This window comes from Clupea harengus, chromosome 8 (assembly GCF_900700415.2).
Source record: "Clupea harengus chromosome 8, Ch_v2.0.2, whole genome shotgun sequence".
Taxonomy (NCBI): domain Eukaryota; kingdom Metazoa; phylum Chordata; class Actinopteri; order Clupeiformes; family Clupeidae; genus Clupea; species Clupea harengus.
In genome coordinates, this window is record NC_045159.1 from 10,366,683 (window position 1) to 10,390,546 (window position 23,864).

At 39.7% G+C, this 23,864-nt stretch overlaps 1 protein-coding gene across 1 annotated transcript; it reads left to right on the plus strand.

The window, feature by feature from the left end:
- The first annotated feature begins 1,010 nt into the window (after positions 1 to 1,010).
- LOC105901045 (beta-1,3-glucosyltransferase-like) lies at positions 1,011 to 23,741 on the plus strand. The gene is made up of 15 exons (XM_012828437.3): positions 1,011 to 1,215; positions 3,990 to 4,036; positions 4,522 to 4,552; positions 5,565 to 5,674; positions 8,308 to 8,384; positions 8,859 to 8,970; positions 11,623 to 11,759; positions 11,895 to 11,958; positions 13,384 to 13,512; positions 15,116 to 15,185; positions 17,448 to 17,561; positions 19,980 to 20,079; positions 21,736 to 21,855; positions 22,180 to 22,324; positions 23,345 to 23,741. The coding sequence occupies exons 1-15, from the start codon at positions 1,152 to 1,154 to the stop codon at positions 23,507 to 23,509; spliced, it is 1,485 nt and encodes a 494-aa protein (XP_012683891.1). The 5' UTR covers positions 1,011 to 1,151; the 3' UTR covers positions 23,510 to 23,741.
- The last annotated feature ends 123 nt before the right edge of the window (positions 23,742 to 23,864 follow it).

A 23,864-nucleotide genomic window follows, 5' to 3' on the forward strand; every position in this document is an offset into this window, starting at 1 on the left:
CATTTTAAATAAAAAAAGCTTCTACTTATTTGAGAGAGGTCGTTATTTCAGACTCCATCCATGGACGTGCCGAACTCTGACCTCAACCTGGCCGGGCAAACCGAGCCCACCTTGACCGAACCATAGACATATATACATGTATATATGTCTATAGACCGAACTGTCTTCTGTTCACTATTATAAGGCTAGCATTGATGAATTGATCAAAATGACTCATGCATGACTCAGATTGAAGCTGATCATTATTAGAAAAAACATCAACAAGAATATTCTATGCCAAGTCAAAAATAAAAAAGTTCCCAAATATGGATGGCTGTATAGGCTCGATTACCGATAGATTTATATTCGCAAGGGGATAGAAATTAGGCTCATTAATTAATAACAATATTTTTTCTTTTATTTAATGAAGCACAAATATAATGGCAAATATTGGTCTTAAACCACAGTCATACGTCCAGATTCGAGCACAACATTTTTAGGGTCTAAAACGTTTATTTTATCGGAAAGCTGTGTTAAGGTATAGCTAAGAGTGGTCCAGACCGACCTCACGAAAGTATCTCTTAAAGAAGGTATACTTAGCTATGGATAATAATATATACAAAAGAGAGAATAATGATGGAAAGAAATAGTCGAACAGCCTTACAGGACACTTGGCAGGAATAGGCAAATAGCCTACATTTAAAAAAAAGAAAGAAGCAGAGGAGATAAAGAAATTGATCAATTAGTCAAATACTGCATTATAGAGGTATGAGACACGGCTGCAAAAACTATGCTACTTTCTGGCTCTAGCAGAAAATAGTCTGCTAGGTGGATGGAAATATTTAAGGGTAGCTTATCGAACCAGACAGTACTGCCGAGTCGAGATACTTTTAAAAAAATGTATCCTATTACATTGTATTACAAGTATATTATTTTGACGACCCAGTGACCCGTCAAATCTCTGGCTCACAAAGGCCTGTAGAGCAATGAGAGCTATTGGGCTGGCCCATTTTGTACCGTTGAAATGTCGGCCACTAGAGTGCGCAATCTAAAACAGCAGTAGAGAAATTCATCGGTCAAATCCACCTTCTTTCTGGCGTTCATTAAAACATCTTTCCAGGATATCGAGTGGCAGTGCAAACTCTGAAAAAACCATCACTCCACATTACGTTATGACATCTGACTGCTGTTGCACATGGTTTACAAATATATGGTGCTGCTTTCTCCTCTTGCTCGGTAAGTGAGACTGTGGTAACGTTATAGGTTGCATCGCCAAGTCTTAATTACGTCATGCCGATATAGTTCCAGGAAGCTGTGGGTAACAAAGATACAATTTAGATATCTGGTTCTTCCAAACTGGTAGAGGTAGGCTACGCATGCTGCAAGACTGAAAATCAGGGGAGAAGTAGCTTAGAGGAACTTCATTAGCAAACAATTCTGAATGTGGACATTTCCGCTCCCCTTTCTTGACAACAGGATCTAGCTGTGCTGTTGGCTATTGTTTACAATACAGTGCAATACAGCCTAACTGTCTGTTGTTCCATTCCTTAGAGGGATCATTTGCAGAATCTTTAGCTTAGTTTAAGTAGTCTATGTTGTGTTGGTTCTTAATGACTCAGACCTGACATATTCTGATACCACTATTTAGAAAGTCGAGGAAAAACAAACAGCCTTGAGTTGCTTATTGTTAGCACTACGTCATCGTTAGTATGTTTTAACTGGTTAAAACTAATTTAAACTTGTGGTTCTTGTAAGTTACCAGATGCCTGTAGGCTAATATCGTAAGACACAACAGCTTCCACTCGACAAACTGCAGAGGAAAATAACACAATTCGCACACACCCAGGACAAACCTAATCATTCTGTGATGGTTTCCAGGGAAAGATTGTGACTGTAGCTTACCCTGCTGCCCTACTGTCCTACTAAGTATAGCCAATGTAGTGTAGACCTTTACTGAGGTGCAGGTTGTCGAGACAAGCCAAAAGTTGAGATGCTATTTTGCCCATTTATTTATGCAGCCTGTTAACACGGCATAAACTCAATATCCTAGTTAAAGTTAAAGCATTTTGTTTACTTGCAAAATAATGTGCAGGTGTACAATAAATGCCATTGCGATGAACACTGTTTGCATTGATTTTTAAATCAGTTACTCACTTGATGTAAATTGTATATTTCTTGCTCCGTGTCCAAATGTATATGTTTTTGCAGACCACTTTTCTTACTGTTAGTGTACGGTTAGTCTCGGCTGTATTATGATTAAATAAACCATACAAAAGACTGTTTAAGGAAGCTGCATCACTAAATCATTAGGGGAAAACCCCACCCCTGAAACACTTAATGATCCACCCTTTCCTGTATGTATGATGTATCTGCACCATTGGGGAGAGACATGGGAATGTCAGCAGAATGACTTAGAATGGGGGGTCATGTCTGCTGTTGAAATACTTCAATGACATTTCTCCACATTTCTCAGAGTGCCATTTATGTATTATATGTCTGTAATGTATTGGTTGCATTGCATTCTGGGCCACTGAGCTGGGGCCGGGTTGTCGTTTCAACTTCTTTCTTAAATGACCTACAGCAGGGGTACTCAATTAGAAACCCAAAAGGTCCACTCGCCAAATTTCCATTCAGGTCAGGGTCCGGAACAGTGACGGTCAAAATCCAAAAACATAACTCCAACTAAAAAGTTTGAACTATGCACAAAAGGTGATGTGGTCTGGCCTTATTTGTGTGAAAGGTGACACCTTTTTGTGCGTTAAACTTGGGCATTAAAGATGTGAGGGCCAGGCGGAGGCACTGATGTAAGTGTTCATTAGTGAGTGTGCTCCTGTATTTGTTTTGCACCATATTCATGGTTGATAAGGCAGACTCACAACAGTATGTTGAGGTATGCATGCACGCTCTTGTTGTGTGGCTGATCTAACTATTGCATTGCATGTTGCTTAGTATGAGGATTGCAGTTGGTTTATTTTTCTGGCCCTTATACCTCAGAGTTCTGGGGGTAATTTTGTTCGAAGTGTGCATGCTTTGTTTCATAGTTACGTTTCACGTTACCACTTTTGACAAGGGCAACCGTCTCGTTGCAGATTAAACACATCGGTGTTGTGCTCCCCACAGGCAGCACAAATGCATAGGCTACTTGTCAGTCCACTCTCTTAAATTCGCAATTTTTGGAATCAACGTTTTTTGTCGGGTTTAGAGCACGCCAAAATGTACGTTCGCTGATAAACAGATACCGTTCACAAATCTATCTGCCCGCGTTGTTGCCATTGACACACACAACCTGCGTGACCCACAGAGCTCGCGGCCAACATTGAGTGAGTGAGTTGTCATAGTGATGTTGTTATTACAGCTCCTGATTGGACCTCTGGATTGGACACGGAAGATAGAAACCACATCGAATAGGAAAAAAATATATAGCACGAAATCACGCAACAATGAAAACTCGCTTGGATCATGATTTAAATTAAAATTTTGATTTTGGCTTCGGTCCACATTTGATTGCGTCTGGGTCCGGATCCGGACCGGGGTCCGCCTATTGAGTACCCCTGACCTACAGTGTGATTGTTGAACTTTGCTGTGCACTATTCAGTCAGACAAAAGGATAATAAGGCTCACATGCTTAAGCACTTCAGAAATATTGAGGGATTTTTTTTTTCCCAGTGAAGCATTTTTAGAGCCCTTAATCGTTCGTGTGGAGCTGACACTGTAACAGTGCCAACATATTTTTAATGATTAGCTTTTCATGGGCGCAACAACCATTTGCAATTTGGCACCAAAATCAGAAACTTCACAAAAGTTACAGTTTGAGGTTTTTAATTAATTTGTTCTTAATGTAATAACACAAGGCAGTTATTTCAATTGTAAATAATGCAGAACACTATCAATGAGGTCTTTCAATGATATTTGGTTATCTGCATTGTTTTGTCCCTAACCTTCAAGCCATCATTTCAAATTCTTCTTGACCCAGGAATGACAGATGAGTTTGTCTTTCATGTCTTTTACAGGCCTACTCTGCTGCACTGGCAGTAGTGAAAGAGAAGGCACAAAACAGGTGAGGGCAATTAAAATAAACTTTAATTGAATAGGGATTCATCAGTCTGAAAGTTGTCTGAAGTTTAGACGATCTGTGGTTTCTGGCAATGTTTTTAAATTATTTGGAATCAGCCAGCAGTTGAATAGAATAGCATATGTTTAAAAGCAGTGCCAGGTGTTTTTTTGTTATCCACTTACTTCGAGAGTTTCCCCCTCTCTACAAATGAGATGTTTGGGGAGGGACAAATCCAGCCTTACTTTACTCGTTATGTTTTGCTATGGGCCTTTATAAAACTAAGACTTGAGTTATGATCAGACTGTTGACTGAGCATTATTGAAATTTTGTAAAAGCCAATTGATTTTTTCTTCATTACGGACAACAAAGCTTATATACCATAGATGTATGCATGTTTGTTATTTGTTATCACAATAATCACATTTACTGTTTGGGGCAAGTGTTTTTTATGACCTGCAGTGTCATTTTCTTGTCCATTCCATTATCAGGTGGAAGAGCGCACATTGGACAGGCAGACAGGTGAGGGAGTACTAGCATTCCACTGCTTTTTACAATATTTCCCAATTCAACAATGTTACAGTTAATGTTACAGTCTCAATTGTTTAAGTAATAAGTAATTGTAAGTAACTTCAGCCTGTGTTAAGCATGACGTGGCTAACCTAGTATTCTAAATGTTCCTTGCATAGCATAGTGCCTCACAATAAATTAGCAGCAATAATCAGTTTTTCACGAAGATGCCCTCATTTTACATCTCTATGTGAAATAGTCATTACAAACAGGTGAACATACATATTTTCCTCATATTTACCACATTTTTTAATTCAAAGGTTAAAACCACACAATGACTATTTCTCTCTAGTTTTCTTGTCTACGATTTACAGATATGGCTAATAATGTGTCCCAATCATCGCAAATGGACACATTTTGGCTCTGTACTTCTTGCCTTTACTCTGATCATGTGTATAAATAAAATATGAGATCTGAAGCTGGAGATGTGTTGGTGTTTTAGGAACCTTTTAGAATTTGTTTTACTTGTTTGCACGTATAAACATTATGACTTCACACCTTTTGTAAATAAGACCTGGCCTTAGCTCGGCATGATCTAGTAGATTCAAGGCAAGCAAGCATTAGCACTATTTTGTTAAACGTTGTTGGCATAGATATTGGCAAAACGTGCAACAACTATTTTTAGAAAACACTGTGGAATTTATCTTATTAAATATTGATCAAAAACAATCACAATGGAAAACTCATGACAATCTTTAAAAGGTTATTCCAGATAATGTTTTTGTTGGTGCATTGGCAGAACAAAACCCCAAACTTTTCCACTGAACCTGAGCTCTTAATCTCCAAAAGAATTTGATATTTCTCCCACCTCTCCCTGTACCCCTTTTTTAAATCTCTTTCCATGTTTTGTTTTCTACCCTCCTTTGCTGTTCTGTTTACCCTGTGTCTCCCCAATGTAGTGTATCAACAATGGATAAGGGGGCGGTGATTAATCGTCTCTTTTGGTCCCACAACCTCCCTCTAGAGTTGGACCAGGTCGTGTTTGTCATCCAGAGTCAGAAGAACGCACACCACGCCCACTGGGCAGAGCAGCAACGCCAGGACCTTCTCCATCAGGCTGCCAGCCTCCACCAGGTACTTCAGCTCTGACCCTGATGGGGCGTGCATCATGTGTCGTATCATCTGGTCACTACCAGAGTATTTTTTTAAGGAGTTCACAGTAGAATAATCAAATTGCAATTGACATGATGTGTGGATACCAGGTGATCATAATTTTGATAATGTCTATTAATCAAAGATGATTTTGTGAAACAGGGGTCACCAACAGAAGGGTCAGCAGACATGGTGTTATCCCACTGTAACATTTGTTCTTATTTTTAGTACAGGATAAATGGTAGAAATAGTATCTATGATAGTATTTATATTTTTAAGAAATGGGATCAATCTGTATTGGCTGTACATGAAAAATCAGTTCGCATTCCACCCTGATCATGGCAGTGATTGGATGAATGAATGAGTGTCCACTTTTGAACACACCCCTAATTTTGTTGTGTTTTTTTTTTTTAGTTGTGGACAAACAACGCAGTGACAATCAGTTTTTTCATTGATTTGCTGAATTCTGTTGCTCTCTATTTGACTGCAACCATATTACCAGAGGGTGGCAGTAGCCCTGTCCATTTTAACGCTGCTCAGTAGTCTCCCCATCAACGATCAGTTGTCCAGACTAAACATGGCAGCCGACAAATGTATAACAAGAGTTCAGATAACATACAATTTAATTTAAAGGTGAAGTTAAAACCTTAAAGCTGAGGTGAAGAAAATGTATCTACAAGGTGATTACGTAAACACCCTAATTGACAGTGCAGTACAAAAGAGGTGCGTCAGTCCTAATCCTGCGATGTCTGACATTTGAGGTGATCATAGCACAGAGTCACAGAGCAGGAACAGGGTGAACAGTGCATGGCATGGTTACCCTCCACTACTCCTGTATTGACAAAACAAGCAAAAGATTATGCCCTTCCTCCTCGTACATCTAGGATGTTCTGCTTTTCTTATCCTGCATGACCAATTTTCTCTGACAGAGGCAGTGTGGGTGTGTGGGTGTGTGGGTGTGTGTGTGTTTGTGTGTGTGTGTGTGTGGGTGTGCGTCTGTGTGAATCCCCTTTGGTGGCCTGACAACACGACCTGCTGCTCCAAAGACGGGGCTGCTCACCAGGTGTCGTCTGGTTTTTGCGTCAAGAGACAGTGTAGTGTGATTTTCTCTTTGCCGTAGGCCTACTTACCTTCTAAACACATACACCTCGTTGGTGTTGTTCCAGGATTTGTTAATTTTGCTTTCTCTCTTGTTTGCACTGTCAACCGTGAAACGATGTACTACTGACTGGAAACAAAAGACAAATCTGAGAGGACAAAATTCTGTTTCTGTCTCCCTACAAAGATTAACATTGACATGAAACAGTATAAGAGGCTATCCATTTGTATTTTAAAACATGTTAAATCGTGTGTTTTTTTACTGTAGGTTGATACGGGATAGTTTCATGCACATTTTGAACTTGATGTTGAAAAACTATGATGACTAAAACTGTGACAAAATTAAGAGGTTTTGAAGACTTAAATGATTAAATGGAACTGTATTAAGCGATTGGGTCCAAAGACGTCATATCCACTCTGCTTCAAATGAAAATGTTCAGTGTTTTCTATCTGTCCATTGGGATCACTGCAGATTCATGTTGTACTGGATAATGCACCTAATTCCATCAAGCCAATATTGTTTTTTGTGTTAACATTTTGAAGAGGCCCTTATGGGCTGGATGTATTTGTTTAGTGTAATCATTTCCAGTGAGGGTGCAAGACCTTTTCTGTTAATGGTTGTGTGATAAAGAGGTAGAAGTGTGTGTAGATGGAACACAAAGCACTGTGTTGCTCAGTCTTATTACTGATGTTATTAGGAGTATAGTGTTTTTGATGGTGGCTACCAAAAACAATATTATGTGGATATCTGTCTTTAACTAATTAGTGGTCATGAGTATTTTTTATGCTGCATTAGTTGTGCATCCAGTTTATACATAGCTTCATTGTTTTGTGTAATATTGGTCATTGAATTCTATTGTTTTTAGTCTGTTTACCACTAGTTTAGCATCTAATGGCAACACAGTTTATTGGTTGAATGGCTATAGGGGTATTGTCAGAATTAGTGCTTTGATAAATTCCAATATACATTTTTTGCTATTTAATTACAAAATTCACACTTACTTCAGAAGTGATTTGGGTTTTGTGGAATGAAGAGCAGCTTCTTGTAAAGATATCATGCATTACACAAACCATAGTAGTATAGTAATAGGGGTGCTTGCTCCATCAGTATGACTGACAGGTGTTGTATGAAACTCACTGCTGCCTCAAGGGGAGCAAAATGAATACAACTAACAAGGCAACTTACTCTTGACAACATACGCATTTCCTCCCTCACACAGCTTCTTATATCCAACCCTCATTTAAAAACAGGGTTCCCACAGTCATGGAAATCCTGGAAAAGAAATGGAATTTTCAAATTAAATTTTCCAGGCCTGGATAAGTAATACAGTTCTAAGTCTAATGGAACTGATTATGTTATTGTACGGAATTTTCATTAAAGGTTTTTGAAAACTCACGGAAAAGTTTTGAAATGTTGTCAGTGAGAATGGATGGGTGAAAACCACAGCTTGTACATATGTCTTTGAGGTGCCATGTAATCTGTTGTTGTTGTTTTTTTGTTTCGTTTTGATTGGCAGGATCCTCCTGTTGTGTTGTTGCTTCACGAGCTCTCTGACTATGATGGGAACTGGAGCATTCTGCCAGTCCTGCCCCTGTAAGTACTTTGGTTTCATGCGTCATGTGAAACTATTCTTGAAAGGAATGTCAAAACGGTGACGACCTTCATAATCCTTGCCTCACTTCACTGTTGCTTCAGAACTAATTTGGATTAAACTATAGAGATGTTAGTCACATTATGAAATGTAAAAATACAGGCCTGTCTGTAGTCTGCTTGTCCAGCAGTAGAACACAGAAATGCAGAATGACCAGTTTATCATACAAGAACAAAGTCGTAGCCTTGTTTGCTGACCATACCATCAATAATTGACTAAGTAGTCCACACAGGTCATACGAGCAATAATAGACTGTAAGCAGTCCACACAGGTCATATGATCAATAATAGACAGTAAGTAGTCCACACAGGTCATGTCCTTGGAACTGTCCAAGCACAAGATTTAGTTTGTATGTTTTCATAGTTCAAATCATTCCTTTGACTCAGTATTTGTACTGTGTACATTTCCCCCTTCAGCCTTTCTGCTACTTTTGGGAGACGCTGCTTTTGGATCTTTTTTATGGAGGAAGTGACAGTGGTGAAAATTCCAAGGCTTCTAAAAGTCCTCAGCCGTTTTGATGCTGGTAAGGTGAGGTATGCTCACTTTAAAGGCATATTCTTGTTTACATGTCTGGTTTGTTTGTGGTGGACAAATTACAAAACAAAACTATTACAAAACAAAACCCGTTTGTTGACCGCAACGGTGTATTAACCGCAGTTTATTAAACATTAAATGGTTCCCTAAGCTAGAGATAGCTATCATAGGATAGTTAAAAAGCTAGCTACAATAGGTAGAAACCCTCTGGGTGCTTGTGGAGGTTCATATCAACACAAGTTCATATTTCCTTCATGTTAACATGAGTTCATATAACACACACTAGCAACTACCAACTGTGAAGATGGTTCCCTAAGGTAGATATAGCCAGGTTAACTGTGAAGATGGTTCCCTAAGCTAGAGATAGCTAGGATTCCGTTCAAAACAGTCAGGTGGGAATACACAACACCTGTTACGTTGAAAGTGTGAAAGATCTTGTTATCTATCCCATGTTGTTTTTGATGATACATTAATGGGAATCATATGAGAGAGAGAGAGAGAGAGAGAGAGAGAGACCCACTCACGCTTTACCAGGCAGATTTTCTGTGCGTGTTACTAACTTCGAGACGAAAAAACGCATTCCTATTTATAGGCCGCACCCGAGTATTAACCGCAGGACTGCACATTTTTTTTTGGCAAAATTCTAGAGTAGTAATAGTAGTAGTACTAAGAACAAATGTAAGATGGCTACTTTAAGTTATCTACACAAACAAGAAGGCGTAATCGTCAGCTGGAAGCAGGAAGTACTGGCTGCCTTTCAAGCATTGGGGAGCTAACTAACATTACCACTGTAAGATTGCTCGCAAATAGGAAGCTTGTTGTTAAATTAAACCGGGCTGAGAAATTATTTATGGATTGAAATGGTTTGTTTTATCATGTCGCAAGCTGTGCAGGTTAGAGATAACTTTCTCATTTCAGTGATTAGATTTAGCTATATAAACACTGAACCAGCAAGCCAAAGTAAGCAATACTAATATAGTTTTCAAAGATGGTTAATTCTACTTATATTTCATGTAATTGACTACAGCACAAGTCAGTTATGAAATTGTATTTGTATATCTCTGTTCTTTTGGGTTGTCATCAGCAAACAACCAAAATAGCCACACTGTATTCTAGTTGGCAAACTTGCTGACAAAATATTTTCCCCAGTGAACTAGCTAACACAAACTATTTTAAATATAGCCGCAGGCGACAATGAAGGGGCGAGCATCCCAGCAAGGCATAGTTACCATCATACCATGATGTTACTATGTCAAGGGCATTGCCGTAAGCACTAACGACAAGTTTTATGTTAATTCACCAAAGATTAGCCAAGATTTGAGCTCACGTTATGATTGGTGGCTTCGCCGGCCAATATGGTATGCTGTATTGCAGAGTCCCCCTGTGGTCAAATGGCTTTTTTTGCACAACCTCAGGAAGGGGTCCTGAGTCCTTGACCAAGTTTTGCTTTCGAAACACAAAAAGCCGTATGCCATCAGGATAGCTAGCTAAACTGAACAGCATCACAAATGTAATGTTAATTTAATTCAATGTAATGTAACACAATTCAAGATACATTCAGATATTCATATTTGTTGGGTAGTTATTCATACTAGGCTAGCAAAAAAACTTTCAGAATTGCAAACTCACCACAGATAGTCAGCTATGTAGTAGTAGTAGATGTATGTTACTTTATATTTCTAATGGAAACTGAAACGACAATATAAATATTTCTTCCTTGAGCAGATCTCTCAGCATTTCCCTTTCTCCTGCCTCATTTTTTTATTTCATTTTATTTCATTTAATTTCACTATGTGCAAAGTGCAAAGCACACTATGTTTACTAGCCAGGCATGCCACATCTGCACGGCATTAGTTTCTGATACCTTTTCAATCTGTGCCTGTAAGAGGCCTGCTGCTCCACAGCATCTGAAGCAGAGCAGAGGGATTCAGTGTGATGGTCATACTAGGAGAGAGGTAGGTATCAGTTCGGAAGAGTGTCTTCCCTTAGCACGTACAAAATGTTCTCCCACTCAGGATGTCATTTTTTTCAGTGGAGTGGGGTGGTCTTCCATATGATTTGCCACAGGTCACACTGTGCCTCACAAGGTGTACAGAGCCAAAGGCAAGACCGATATCTCCATCAGCAGGACTTGCTATTTAGGAAGAGTGTAAATTGAATGTAGGATATGTGTTTTTTGAACAGAGACACTGGCGATGCACAAATGCATGAATCTGTCTACAGAGAGCCAAATGACTTGGCATCCACCTGATGTGCAACTGTGGGCAGCTGTCATATGCAACTAACTACAAAATCAGAAAATATATTTTCTTACTACTATGAAAGACAACAGATATATATATATATATACCAAGCTATAGAAGTACCTGGAACCACCACCAGATTAAAGGTTCGTCTGCAATTCTAATCCAATACACCGTTTGTCAAATTCAGCAAATTTGTCCTCTAGCTGTCTGTTCTGGGTGTGTGTGGTGTTCGTACATACTGCTCAGACCGAGCCGTAAACAATTCCAGCCAATCAACATGTTGCTTCAAGAGCAATGTTAGGAAGGGTATAATTTGTTACCAGCACCTGGAATTGTATATATGGCCATGATGACCAAATACTGACTAACCATACCCTTTTTTCTGACATTTCATGTTTAGGAATGGTTTCTTGGTAGTCCTCTCCACGATGATGTGTCAACTATTATACACCACTATATTTTCTTCGACGATCCCTCCAATTTTAAGTACCCTGACTTTACAGCTGGTTGGGCGGTGAGCTGTCCATTGCTTAACAGGTTAGCGAAAAAGCTTTCGTAAATGGCTGTATGATTAGAGAACAGGTGAATTCTGTGTCTGCTGTTTTGGTCTCCCGTCCTCCTCTTTGTTGCTGGAGTGCTTTTGCCACCTACCACCTACTCTTCTCTTCTCAGGTTGGCGGAGCGAGTGAACAGTGAGTCCCCTAAGTCAGACTTCACCATCGACCTAAAACATGAGGTGGGTGTGCATTACAAGTGATCTTGGGCCAGAGGCTGTGAAACTGTCCACTCTTGATTAAAATCCCGTTTTCTAAACCACCATGAAATGTAATTCGTTTTCCCAGATTTTGATAATGAAATGTATTTATCAACTGGTTATTCGGCCGAACCTTTGACATTTCATTTTGAGATGATCGGTACGAACTGTGTGGTTACACAACAGCAGTTATGGAAATATCACATCAATCCAAATCACCCTGAGACCTGAGAACCGGTTATCCATATAGTACTTGCTTTCATCTACGTGGCGATCCAAAAAAAGTTTCTTAGGTTTGTGCTTCGGCTGGTATTGTTTGTACTCCAAACACTCATCCATATTTGAATTGTATTCTGAAAAATATGGCAACCTTGGTCTATACTGGATCCTTCCTTAGCACTCTTGGCAAAAGGCATCTTAAACAAAACATGCCACTGACAATTAGCCCACGCTTGCCCCATAGCATCTTTTCAATGGTTTGGGATTCATTCTAACTGTAATGTGGGTTTGGGCCCAAAATATGTCCTACATGGGATCACTGTTTGTTACTGCACCTTGTACAGGGAAGAAGTGATTTTAAGGTGAAGAAGTGATTTTTAGAGGTATTAGTAAAGCCGGAAGGTTATTCCATTTTTGGAAGAAATGACCCATCTCTTTCAAACCCATCACATACAAATAAATTATTGAAATGAATCACTGAGTTTTGTTACAGCAAATATAATGATGTGGTCTGAACTGGCGGACCACTGCAATTACAAGCTGAGGCTAGGTCATTTAGGTCTGAGCTGTCTAAACAATATGAGTTGGTGGGTTGTCTTTCCTTTAATAAACCACTGCATCCTGCCACCTAAGGCTATGGCACGACGCCAAAGCTTTAACCAACTCAAATACAAATGATCAAATGGCACAGTAGATATTTCTATTGGCCAAATGGCACAATCGAAAAATCATTGGACATTGATGAACAGTTGATTGGTGGGAAGAGCGACCACTACTGTATAAGAAATACATGGAGATATGTGCTCTATCATGTAGTATTAACATTGTTATTCTAGTTCACAAAAATTGGCCTCATAATTTAGCATAAACCTCTATGGGACACAGCAAAAAATGGAGCAGATAGAAGAGCATGGTGAACATCAGCAGCAGGATGGTGGTGAAGATGAAAGCCCTCTCAGGAGACAAACTGCTTGCCTTTTATCCACACAATTTCAGGTGTGGACGGTCCCAGAGGCTGTAGCACTGCAGGGGTGCAGATGGGCTTAACAACAATGTCAATGAGTCACGGGTCTGTTCTCTCTGCCAGTGTTCGTTATTCAGAGGCCTTCAGCTGTGTCCCTCCGCCAGAGTCTGACATTTGCTTGTTTTGGTTCTGCTCTAAAGTGATTATTTCCTTAACTCCTCTAGATTGCCCTTTATGTTTGGCATGAGGGAAGAGGTCCCTCCCTTACCCCAGTCCCAGAGTTCTGTGCTGAAGAATTGGACTCAGGAGTCAGTGATCACTGCGCCACTGTTGTCACCAATCTGCCTACCTGCGTATGTATTTTTGCTATCCACCTGATATAGAAGACGTGGTATGTGTGTATGGATGTTTATATTTGATGTGTTAGTAGCACTGCTGTTAGACCATTGTAATATGTGCTTGTATAAATAGGGTTCACAATTGTTCTGTTTTTTCATACTGCATATAGACCTTTAAAGTGTATTTGTATCTTAAACCTGAAAGTCAGCAGCATCAAGTTTGTCTACTTCATATATGGTCATACAGTGCTTAATTTGTAAATTAGGAGTTCCCGGAGCATAGAAAGGGTGCTGTTCCGGCGGGTCAGGGGAGAGGATAAAAATGACAGAATGGGAGAGTGTGTGTGCTTGGGGGTGGTGGAGGGACTGAGTCCAGATTCTTCTCCATCAAAAATCTTTGGAAAAAAATGTCGGATCTGGCACAAAAAGTGTTTGTCGTCATAGATCTCACACTCTGGCTCTGCTTTAGTTATGAAGTTTAGATGTCACCTCTCGCCTCTTGCATACCACTCATGTGAAACTGCAGGTAATCAGATGTGTGCGTTTGTTTGGGAAGGGGGGGGTGGTGGGGGGTGGTGCCTGTTTCTTTAATATCTCAATAAGTCATGTGATTTGCCATCAAAACTTTGGCACAGTTAGTTAAGTTTATTCCCCCAATGAGCTTGATTGCATTCTTCCCATCTCTGAACATATGCAAACACCTGTTTTCTACCTCTCCAATTTTGCTCTGCAATACCATCAAGTTTGCAGGATGCTTTTTGCCAACATTTATAGATTATGTTGAGGTGGTTCATGTGCAAGGAAAGTGAGACTCATTGGAGTCACTTTCTTTATCCATTTATGGTTGCTTGCTCTTTTCAAAGGACAATGCCATCCGTGATCCCTGTGCACTCTTTCTGGTTATGCTTGTGCTGGTATTTGGTCATGCCATCACTGAGGAGAGTCCTGTATAAACTCTGTGTTTTTGGGGGGCAGGGGGTTAATTAAGCCCCCCAATGACCTTGACTGCCTCAGTCCCTTAACTGTGAACACACCCAGACACCTGTTCTCTTGTTTTTCCGAGGATCATTACACATTTTCAGTCTTCAAATATTCACATCAAATATGTGAGATGCTTATTGCTGACACATAACCGTATAATTAATGTTCAAGGAAGGTAGGAGTCGTTGGATTTAGTGTTTTTACTTCTTTTTGCTGGCTCACTTTTTTCTAAGGACATCCTGCCAAATTCTCTTCACGATATCTCTGGTTATGCTAGTGCTGCTATTTTTCCTGTCGTTTTTATTTTCTTCAGGATGGTCTTATCTAAACCGCATCTCCTGTGCCTTGGGCCTGAAATAGGGTAGATAAATGAAACCACTCACTATCACTTCTAAGCTTCACTATGCATTGATTGAATTCCTCATTGTGATAAGCAGGAAGCCTGCGCATTTAGATATTCATTTTAATGTTGTATTGCTGCTCTCTGATGCGTGCAAGATGAGGTAGATGGAAGTACTTCACCTAGAATACTCTTGCATTCCTTGGCTTCTCAGGTAGCTTCTGTTCTCACCTGCTTTCTTTCGCCGTGAGTTTTCTTTTGTTGATGGATTCCCTTTGTTGTTATCTCTAACTTTAGGGAGAGCCAGTGAAACAGGAGGAGGTTTTTGTTGCCGTGAAAACCTGTACGAAATTCCATGCCGACAGAGGTAAGTGAAGTTGTACGACAAAAAAACAAGACTTGTGCCCACTGATGTAGCTGTTTGGCCCAGACCCCGTGCTCCGTGTGATCAGGGTTTACTGGTGCACCATCTGTCCACGATGGCTGTCGGGCAGTTGGGTTGATTTGCCATTCCCATCTGCACCTGCCATTTAGGATGGAGAGGGAGTAATTGTGGTTCAGTTGGCAGCATTATAACACTGGTATCCAACAACATACACGCCGAGAGACAGGTGCTGGAGGAAAGGTTACTCATAACAGAGAAACTTAGATTCCTACAGTTTGCACTGTTTTTGTGGTCCTTCCCAGCACATATCCTGACTTAGATTCCCAAATAGGTATGTTTAGAGTAGAGCATAGTAATGCGACTGTGTTGCCTGCTTTTATCTGGGCTGACACGGACTCATCAAACACTGTCACCCTTTTTCCATCCATTACTTCTAACATTTGTTCATTTGTCCACAGGGCTCATATAAATTACTGTAAAAAATTGTAAGTAAATGGGACCATGTGGGCAGTGGTGGAGGAAGTACTGACGTTTAGTACTTAAGTAAAAGTACAAGTACCCAGGAAGATAAAAGTAAAAGTAAAAGTAAAAGTACTACATCAACAATCCTACTTAAGTAAAAGTAAAAAGTATTTACTTTTAAAATTACTTTAAGTATTAAAAGTAAAAGTACTCACGCAATGGGTTGTCTCTCAATGTCTAGGCTGTGCCATTTTGATAAAGAAATAGCTACTGGTAATAAATGCCTCTACAGATTTCACTACTAGTGATAATTATAAGCAACAACATTTGTTAATTGGAAAGGTTGGTGTACTTATTGTGCCTACCATCTGTAATACTGTTCAAACTATATCTTACAATTCTGCGGATGACAAGTTATCTACCAGGGATTATTTGCAAAGTTAATACCATTAAGCCAAACCAATAAAGACACCATGTGATATCTTTAAATCTTTTATTTAATTGTAAACGTGTAAAAAAGGGAAACATGGAACATGAAAAACAAATGTGATTGTAAAACTGGACAGAACAAGGCACGCTAGCTTGACATAGCTAACCTACCAGCTTTATTTTACCACTACGTTAAATATATAATGAAGGTCCAATCATGTTTTTTTTATGCTATTGCTGTATGTCAACATGCATTTCGCTAGATAACATTATAATATCATGTCAGTAAACGAATTAAATACATATATCAATATTCAAAAGTCAGGGACATTAACTTAGCATAGCAATCCCTCTGCTTACCTCGATATGCTACTTTAAATTTGAGGGCGAATTATTGAAGGCTAGCAACTCCTTTTTTTGAGGGAGACAGGAAACGCATTGAAACCTCCAGGAGTCATTCTTGGGGCCTTTGAACTCGAACATATCTTTTAAATAGGGCCAAGGGTGGCTCATATCAGAGGGCTCAGTTCAGGCCGACTCTGGATCCATGTTGAATAGGCAGTAGTCAAGCTGAATGTTAAACTATAACAGGCAAAGCTACCGCTAGTGCTGCTGCCAAACGCGCACTCTGATATCATTGGAGTTGATAGAGCCACCTGATTGGTTTAAACTTCCAAAACAGCAACGCAATCCATAGTTTTGTGTAGGCAACATTTTGGCGAAACTATGTTCATAAAATGTAACGAGTAACAGCACATATTGTAGAAATGTAGCGGAGTAAAAGTATAGATAATAGCTAAAAAATGTAATGGAGTAAAAGTAAAAAGTATGCACTATTATTTTTACTTAAGTAAAGTACAGATACGTAAAAATTTACTTAAGTAAAGTAACGAAGTATACTTCGTTACATTCCACCACTGCATGTGGGAGATTTCTTCTAAAAGCCTAAACTCTTTGGTGTTGTTTTTTGTCTCTGCTCTCTGTTGAAGCCAAAAGCCTGAGATGAATGAAGCAGTCCATACTGCTAAATGGGACAGATGTTTTTTGGAATGATGTGGAAAACAAGCTAACAAACTGCCCGGCCATGACAGTGATTTACATAATGACTTAAATTATTTCATTTTTTATGTTTGGGTTTTTACAGGGATAGTGTTTATATGTCTACCCTCACAAGCAACTAACATTCCTTTTGCTAACATTACCGGAGAGGCCGGATAATGAGTTTCAGCTCATGCTCTTGAAATACGTAAACAAATCAGAGAATAGAATAAACGTGTCCTTTGGTTTAATTTAATATCTCTCTTTCTATCTCTCTCTCTGACTGTCTCTTTCCTTCTTTCCTCTCTTTCTCAGTCCCTGTGGTGAAACAGACCTGGGCCAGAGATGCAGCTTATCTGGAGTACTACAGCGATACAACAGACCCCTCTATACCTACTATTGACCTGGGGATTCCCAACACTGAACGAGGTATGGGGTCATACTTACAAGTACATTTATTTGTTTTCTGAAATACTTCTATTCATCGTCATTTAAAGGAACATTTGGGGATTTTTCTAACACGGTCCTATTTTTAGATCTTTTTGGGTAAAATGTTTTACTAGGGACACAAACAATAGAAATCGATTCAGTATTGAGTTAGAATGCTAGAACTGGCAACCGAAAAATGGTTATACAATGGAATCCAATGGAGCAAGCATGCACATCAAAGCAAACCACTTGATTTAGACACTGACAGGCTTGTAAATGTGGTCTGACAACTTGGATAAGCGATATACACCTGTGCCTGCAGTCAATTGGCCTACGGTGGTGCTGAAGTGGGCACTCAAAGGAGAGCTCCTCCTTTCGTTAATCAACTACAGGCACTAAGTGGGGTGCTATGTCAGACACCGAAAAAAGAGAACGGTTAAAAGACTATGTGACGATGTGAGTGATCGTCACTACAGATGAGTATGTGCTCTGACTGCCATGCCATCAAGCCTGGCTCTTTGGTGTTGCGGTCAGAGTGCATGTTTGGCACCCTGTAGACCCGGGTTCGAGTCCAGGTGGGGTGACCACGCTCTCCCTTCGCGACAGACTAACTGTACAATGCTCTTTGAGGTAAACAGATGCAGGTGCATCTCTGTAGGGATCCTTTTGATTTATTAGGATGCAGGATGTCAGTTCACTTCTTCTCAGTCCTTTCTCAGCAGAAGATAATAGCTGGCTCAGTTGGCATCAGTGAATCAGCTCCTAGTTGCTACAGGGCCACACACAGTCCTGATGGCCTGATGTTACTGAATGAAGAAGAGAAATAGACATATTTTCCTGTGTGCCTCCTGTAGTTGAATTGAGTAAAGCATCAACCAAGTTGATTTCTGTAATTTGGCATCATAGATAGCTTTCGATGACAAAGGGTAGGACACAGGAGTAAAGAAAATCTTTTTAAAACAGCCTTCTTCCAGTGTAGCTGAACTAAAATAAGTTTCACTGTTGATTGGTCTACTGGAGATATTATGTGGTGTTTTATGTGATAAGATGATATGATATGATATGAGCACTGAACCATGGTGTGTCTAATCGTTTCCGCTGTATAATGAGGTGTGCTTTGTTTCTCTCCTTAATCATAGTTCTTTTCCACCTGCCTCAGTCTTTGTAAAGACCCTTATCTCCATCTTTTTAATATGTGTGGCTGCAGAGGGTTTGTTTACCGCAGAACCGTTTCATTTCAAGTTAAATACCAGAGTCCTGTTTTACTCCAGTCGGCATTGAGTTCATCTCATGCCCAGGTGGCCTCGGTAAATGGTGTGTAAACACACAGGGTTTAGCTCCCAGTTCCATCGAAAATCTCATTTGGTTGGGGCCTCATGAATTGAAAACACACACAAAAAAATCAATATTTCTGACCTAAAAGCGTAGTGATGGAGAAACATTTGCTCATACATCTTGGCCAATCAGCTTGCTACACTGGTGTAGATGACCAATCAGCTTGCTATACTGGTGTAGGTGTTCACCGTTGAAACAAAAATGGAACACATGTTTATACCTGTGCACCATGTCGCCATGATTGCAGGTTCATTTAGTTGTGTCTCTTATAATGATTCAACCAGCACTTAGGGTATTGTGTTTGATGACCTTTTCAAGTGTTTTGAGGGGGCCTTGTATTTTTTATGTTTCTGTATCCCATCATCCATTTCCACATGGGTTCCTTGGGGTGCCTTCTATTAAAGGTGTCATATTTCTCAGGCTTTCTGGCTTTCCTACTCTCCTTTTCTTCTTATTTCCTCAGTACATTTCGCTCTGTTTATCTTACCTCTGTAATTCTATCTCTGACCTTTCCCATTCAATTTTGTCTCTGTGCTATGTCAGGTGAAGTATATTTGCTCGTCTGTCTCCTTCCATGGTATTCCTGCTGTGTGCCATCTACCCTCTTTCTCTCACTTGTTCTCTCTCTCTCTCTCTTTCTCTCTCTCTCTGTTCCATTCTCTCTCCCATTGTGTCTCTGTCTTTCTGTCTTGCCTTGGTAGTGTCATTCATGAAACAACAGGTCACCTCTGAAAGTACCAGTAATAGCTTGAAGAATCTTATCACAGTGTACTTGGAGTTAATGCATATATCTCTGACTTTACTATGTTCTTTGTCTCTACATCTTAACAGTTTAAAGATGGTATTATGACTCATAGTTGGCACTGATATTAGCTTGCTAACATGCTAACTGGTGTCTTTTGGCGATATTGTTGCTGATGTTGTGCTGTGAAGGCTTTTTTTATGTTTTCGTGGGGTGTTCAGACCTGAACCGCAGAACATCTTGCATACCCTAGATGGCTAGAGGGAATGACAGGTGTGTTTATCTGTCCTTCATATGACCTTATTCCATGTTATATGAGAATGCATTTCCTTATATTGCAGGGCATTGTGGTAAAACTTTTGCCATCTTGAAACGCTTCATTAGCAACAGCGTCCCAGAGTGCCACTGGCTAGTGATTGTGGATGATGACACGCTGATAAGGTGACAATCAGCACTCATGGTTACCCACAAAAGAATGTTTTAGGTCTTGATTTAGATGATGGCATGATCTTTTGAACTGTGGCATGAGTTTGTTTTGATAAATGATTAAGCTGTCTGGTAGAGAAATGTAAAACTCTGACTATGACGTGACACCTGGCAAATATATAACCTGTGTTTATGATGGTCATTGGTGGGTTGGAAGTATCAGGGAGGCATCTGAAGTCCAGCAAGATGTTCTTATACAATGAATGCATCCTCGCGGTCGAGAAAAAAGATTATTCTGGCCCAGGAGAGAAGATTTGTGATTTGGGAGATGCCTCCCTGATACTTCCAACCCACCAATGACCATCATAAACACAGGTTATATATTTGCCAGGTGTTATGTCTCTGATCTGGAAGCCCTTTGAAACCTTTTCTTCCACCTCATAGTTGACACAAAATCCAGCTATTTTTTGCTATAGCATTCTAAAAATTGCACAAAATGGGTTTTCATCCATTTTCAAGCTTTAATATCTTCCAGACCATTCATCACATAGGAAGGTCTGTATATCAAGGTTTAACATTGAGCGTTCCACAGGCCTTCAAATTCAAGCACCCAGAATACTATGATATACCCAAGCCACACCTTTGGAAGTCCATTCTTCAAATAATGGTATCAGATTTTAAGCCTAGAAAGTTTGAAGGAGCTAGCTTAAATACTTTTCTAGTTATAGCAATTTGAAAATGGCTCTTCAGAAAACGCTGCTAAAAAAGTGTCTGAAAATGCACATGACATAGTTGCTAAAACATCTTTTTGAGACAAAACTATTGGGAGTAGAGAGCTAATATGTGGGGCTATACCTATTAAGAAGTGTATGAACAACCTTGAATTTTTTCAGCACACAAATTCAAGCACCCAGAATACTATGATATACCCAAGCCACACCTTTGGAAGTCCATATTCTTCAAGGAATGGTATCAGATTTTAAGCCTAGAAAGTTTGAAGGAGCTAGCTTAAATACTTGTCTAGTTATAGCAATTTGAAAATGGCTCTTCAGAAAACGCTGCTAAAAAAGAGTCTGAAAATGCACATGACATAGTTGCTAAAACATCTTTTTGTGACAAAACTATTGGGAGTAGAGAGCTAATATGTGAGGCTATACCTATTAAGAAGTGTATGAACAACCTTGAATTTTTTCAGCCAACTCTGAGATGGTCGAGTGGGGAGATTTTCTTAAATTGGTACGTTTGGGGTGGAATGACCCTTATATTCTAAAAATAAAGCAATTTCACTACTGTGTGTGTCTGAAACAACACTGTCCTAACTCCAGTCAAAAGAGGATTTCAAGTCAAAAGAGGATTTCAAGTTAAAGCATCATATCTTTTGTCACACATCACACAAACTCGGCGTAAGTGGTTTATGTAGTCGTTCCCAGACCTAATAGTTTCCTGATTATTATTATTATTATTAGTAGTAGTATTTATTAATTTATTATAATAATTTATTTATTAATAATAATAATACCCAACCCACTGCTGCTATCCTCTGGTCTTCCATATATTTTGTATGTCACTCTTTGGATAAAAGTATCTGCCAAATGTCTACATTAATAAATGTAATTGTACTTAATAAAGAGACAAAATGTTCGACTCTAAGGCGTGTCTCTGTGTCCTCAGCCTGCCCAGACTCAGGAGACTTCTAAGTTGCTACAACCCCAAAGAGGCAGTGTGCTTGGGTGAGCGCTATGGTTACGGTCTGATTCAGAATGGCTACAGTTACATCACAGGTGGAGGGGGGTAAGGACCATACCTTTACAACACAAACATACACACACCGACGAACATACATACAAACTTACAATACAAACACACACACACACACACACACACACACACACACACACAAAAGGAGTTTACTTTTAGTACTTTGCATTATAGTTAATTGCAAAAAAAAAAAAAATAGTTTTATGTTAATGCTTGTCTTTTTTTGTCACGTTGCATGCTTAAATTGACATGCAGAGTATTTGTCCCTTGCAGTGCCACTGAACTGTTTACCACGCATACAGCCTGCTTGTTCTGTTTTTATTTATTTATTTTTATTCAACATTACTCTGTTGACAGGATGGTTCTCAGCCGCACAGCAGTGCGTAGGATCTTCTCCGGTGGCTGCCGGTGCTACAGTGACGACGCACCTGATGACATGGTGTTGGGGATGTGCTTGAGCTCTCTCCGAATCCCTGTCACGCACAGTCTTCTCTTCCACCAGGTGAGGTGACTGAGGGGCCGGATGTTGGCATGCTTATTAAAACATCCATCTCCACCACATACCAGTGACGCATGGCCTGAGTGAGATACTCAGCTCAGAGCATACACACCAATACTTGCAGCTAATAGTATTTAATTATTATTATTATTATTTTTAGCCTTTATTTGGATAGGACAGTGAAGTATTTGGACAGGAAGTGAGGAGGAGTGAAGAGGTGGGGAGAGGATCGGGAAACGACAGCAGGCCGGAATCGAACCTGTGTCCCTGCGGGCATTGTAGCCCGTAAATGGGGGGCGTATTGGCTCGCGCCACAGTGCCCTCCAATAGTATTTAATTTTATACCATATATTATGAGACCCAGATTTGATCAGTCAGGATTCAGGTTTAATCGTGTACAATGGTGGCCATTCCAAGGAAGTTCCACTCATAGCTTCACCTCAGACTCATCTGATTATCCATTGAAGGCTTGCTTGTTAAATGCTCTCTGAGAACCAGGGGCGACACCCTCAGTATTCATGAGGTCTTGGAGACACAAGTCTCTGAGCCATTTGCTGACACTTTCAATACAATCTCTCAGGATAAACTCTTCTCTAACCAGAAATGATTACATTCTAACCAAATAAAAGTAACAATTACAACTAGGTATAAGATACATTGAATTATTGACTATGGCTTATCCTTATTAACTATAAATCTTAAATGCCGGTTCCTTCACAGCTTGTCCCAGTGCTCTCTTTCCAGGGCTTATATTTAGTTTATATTTACTTTTGTCATTTTGCCATGGGATTACATAAAAGGAGACTTGAAATTATTTTTGGCGTGCATGACCCCAAACCTTTTTAGGGAAGTCTTTGAATGAGGTGTGTGTTTGTATGTGTATGCATCTGTCTGTCTGTCTATCTGTCTGTCTGTCTGTCTGTCTGTCTGTCTGTCTGTCTTTCTTTCTCTTTCGTAAAAATATAGTCACAGGTATGGAATTTCAGATTGATCTAAATTTGTCTTTAATTTTTTCCCCCAAAGGCACGTCCAGATGACTATCCAAAGGAATTCCTTGCCAGAGAGGAACATATCTCCTTCCACAAACACTGGAACATGGATCCTGTGAAGGTCTACAAGCGCTGGCTTATGGACACAGCGGGGGAGGGATGGGAATCTCAATCGAGAAATATTAAGGATGAGTTGTAGAAGTAATGTGTGAGAAGGCCTCCACCCAGAGCCGTGTAAATGAGACTGCTGGGGTGGGTGTGTGTCTGTGAGAGGTGGAGATTTTGGCCCAAAAATCTATCTGGTATCTGTATGTTTCGTTGTTGCTATTCTGTTCTGCTCAATATTTTCAACACTTTGCACTTCACACCTTCAAGAATAAATGAGAGTGTGCCTTTATATTGTTGGGGAATTTTTGTGTGTTGTATGATGATAAAAAATTATTGGTAGCCTGTTACATCTGTAAATGATGCTATGCAACACAGAACACATTGCTCTTGCAAAATAACCAATTTAACATGAAAATTTAAGTTTGAAAAATGAATTTTTACTATGT

Excerpts from the sequence above, each read along its gene's own strand:
- LOC105901045 (XM_012828437.3), top strand. The coding sequence starts at position 1,152 with ATGACATCTGACTGCTGTTGCACATGGTTTACAAATATATGGTGCTGC. Across the intron at positions 11,760-11,894 it reads AGCTGTCCATTGCTTAACAG|GTTGGCGGAGCGAGTGAACA; the intron begins GTTAGCGAAAAA and ends TTCTCTTCTCAG. Across the intron at positions 21,856-22,179 it reads TACATCACAGGTGGAGGGGG|GATGGTTCTCAGCCGCACAG; the intron begins GTAAGGACCATA and ends CTCTGTTGACAG.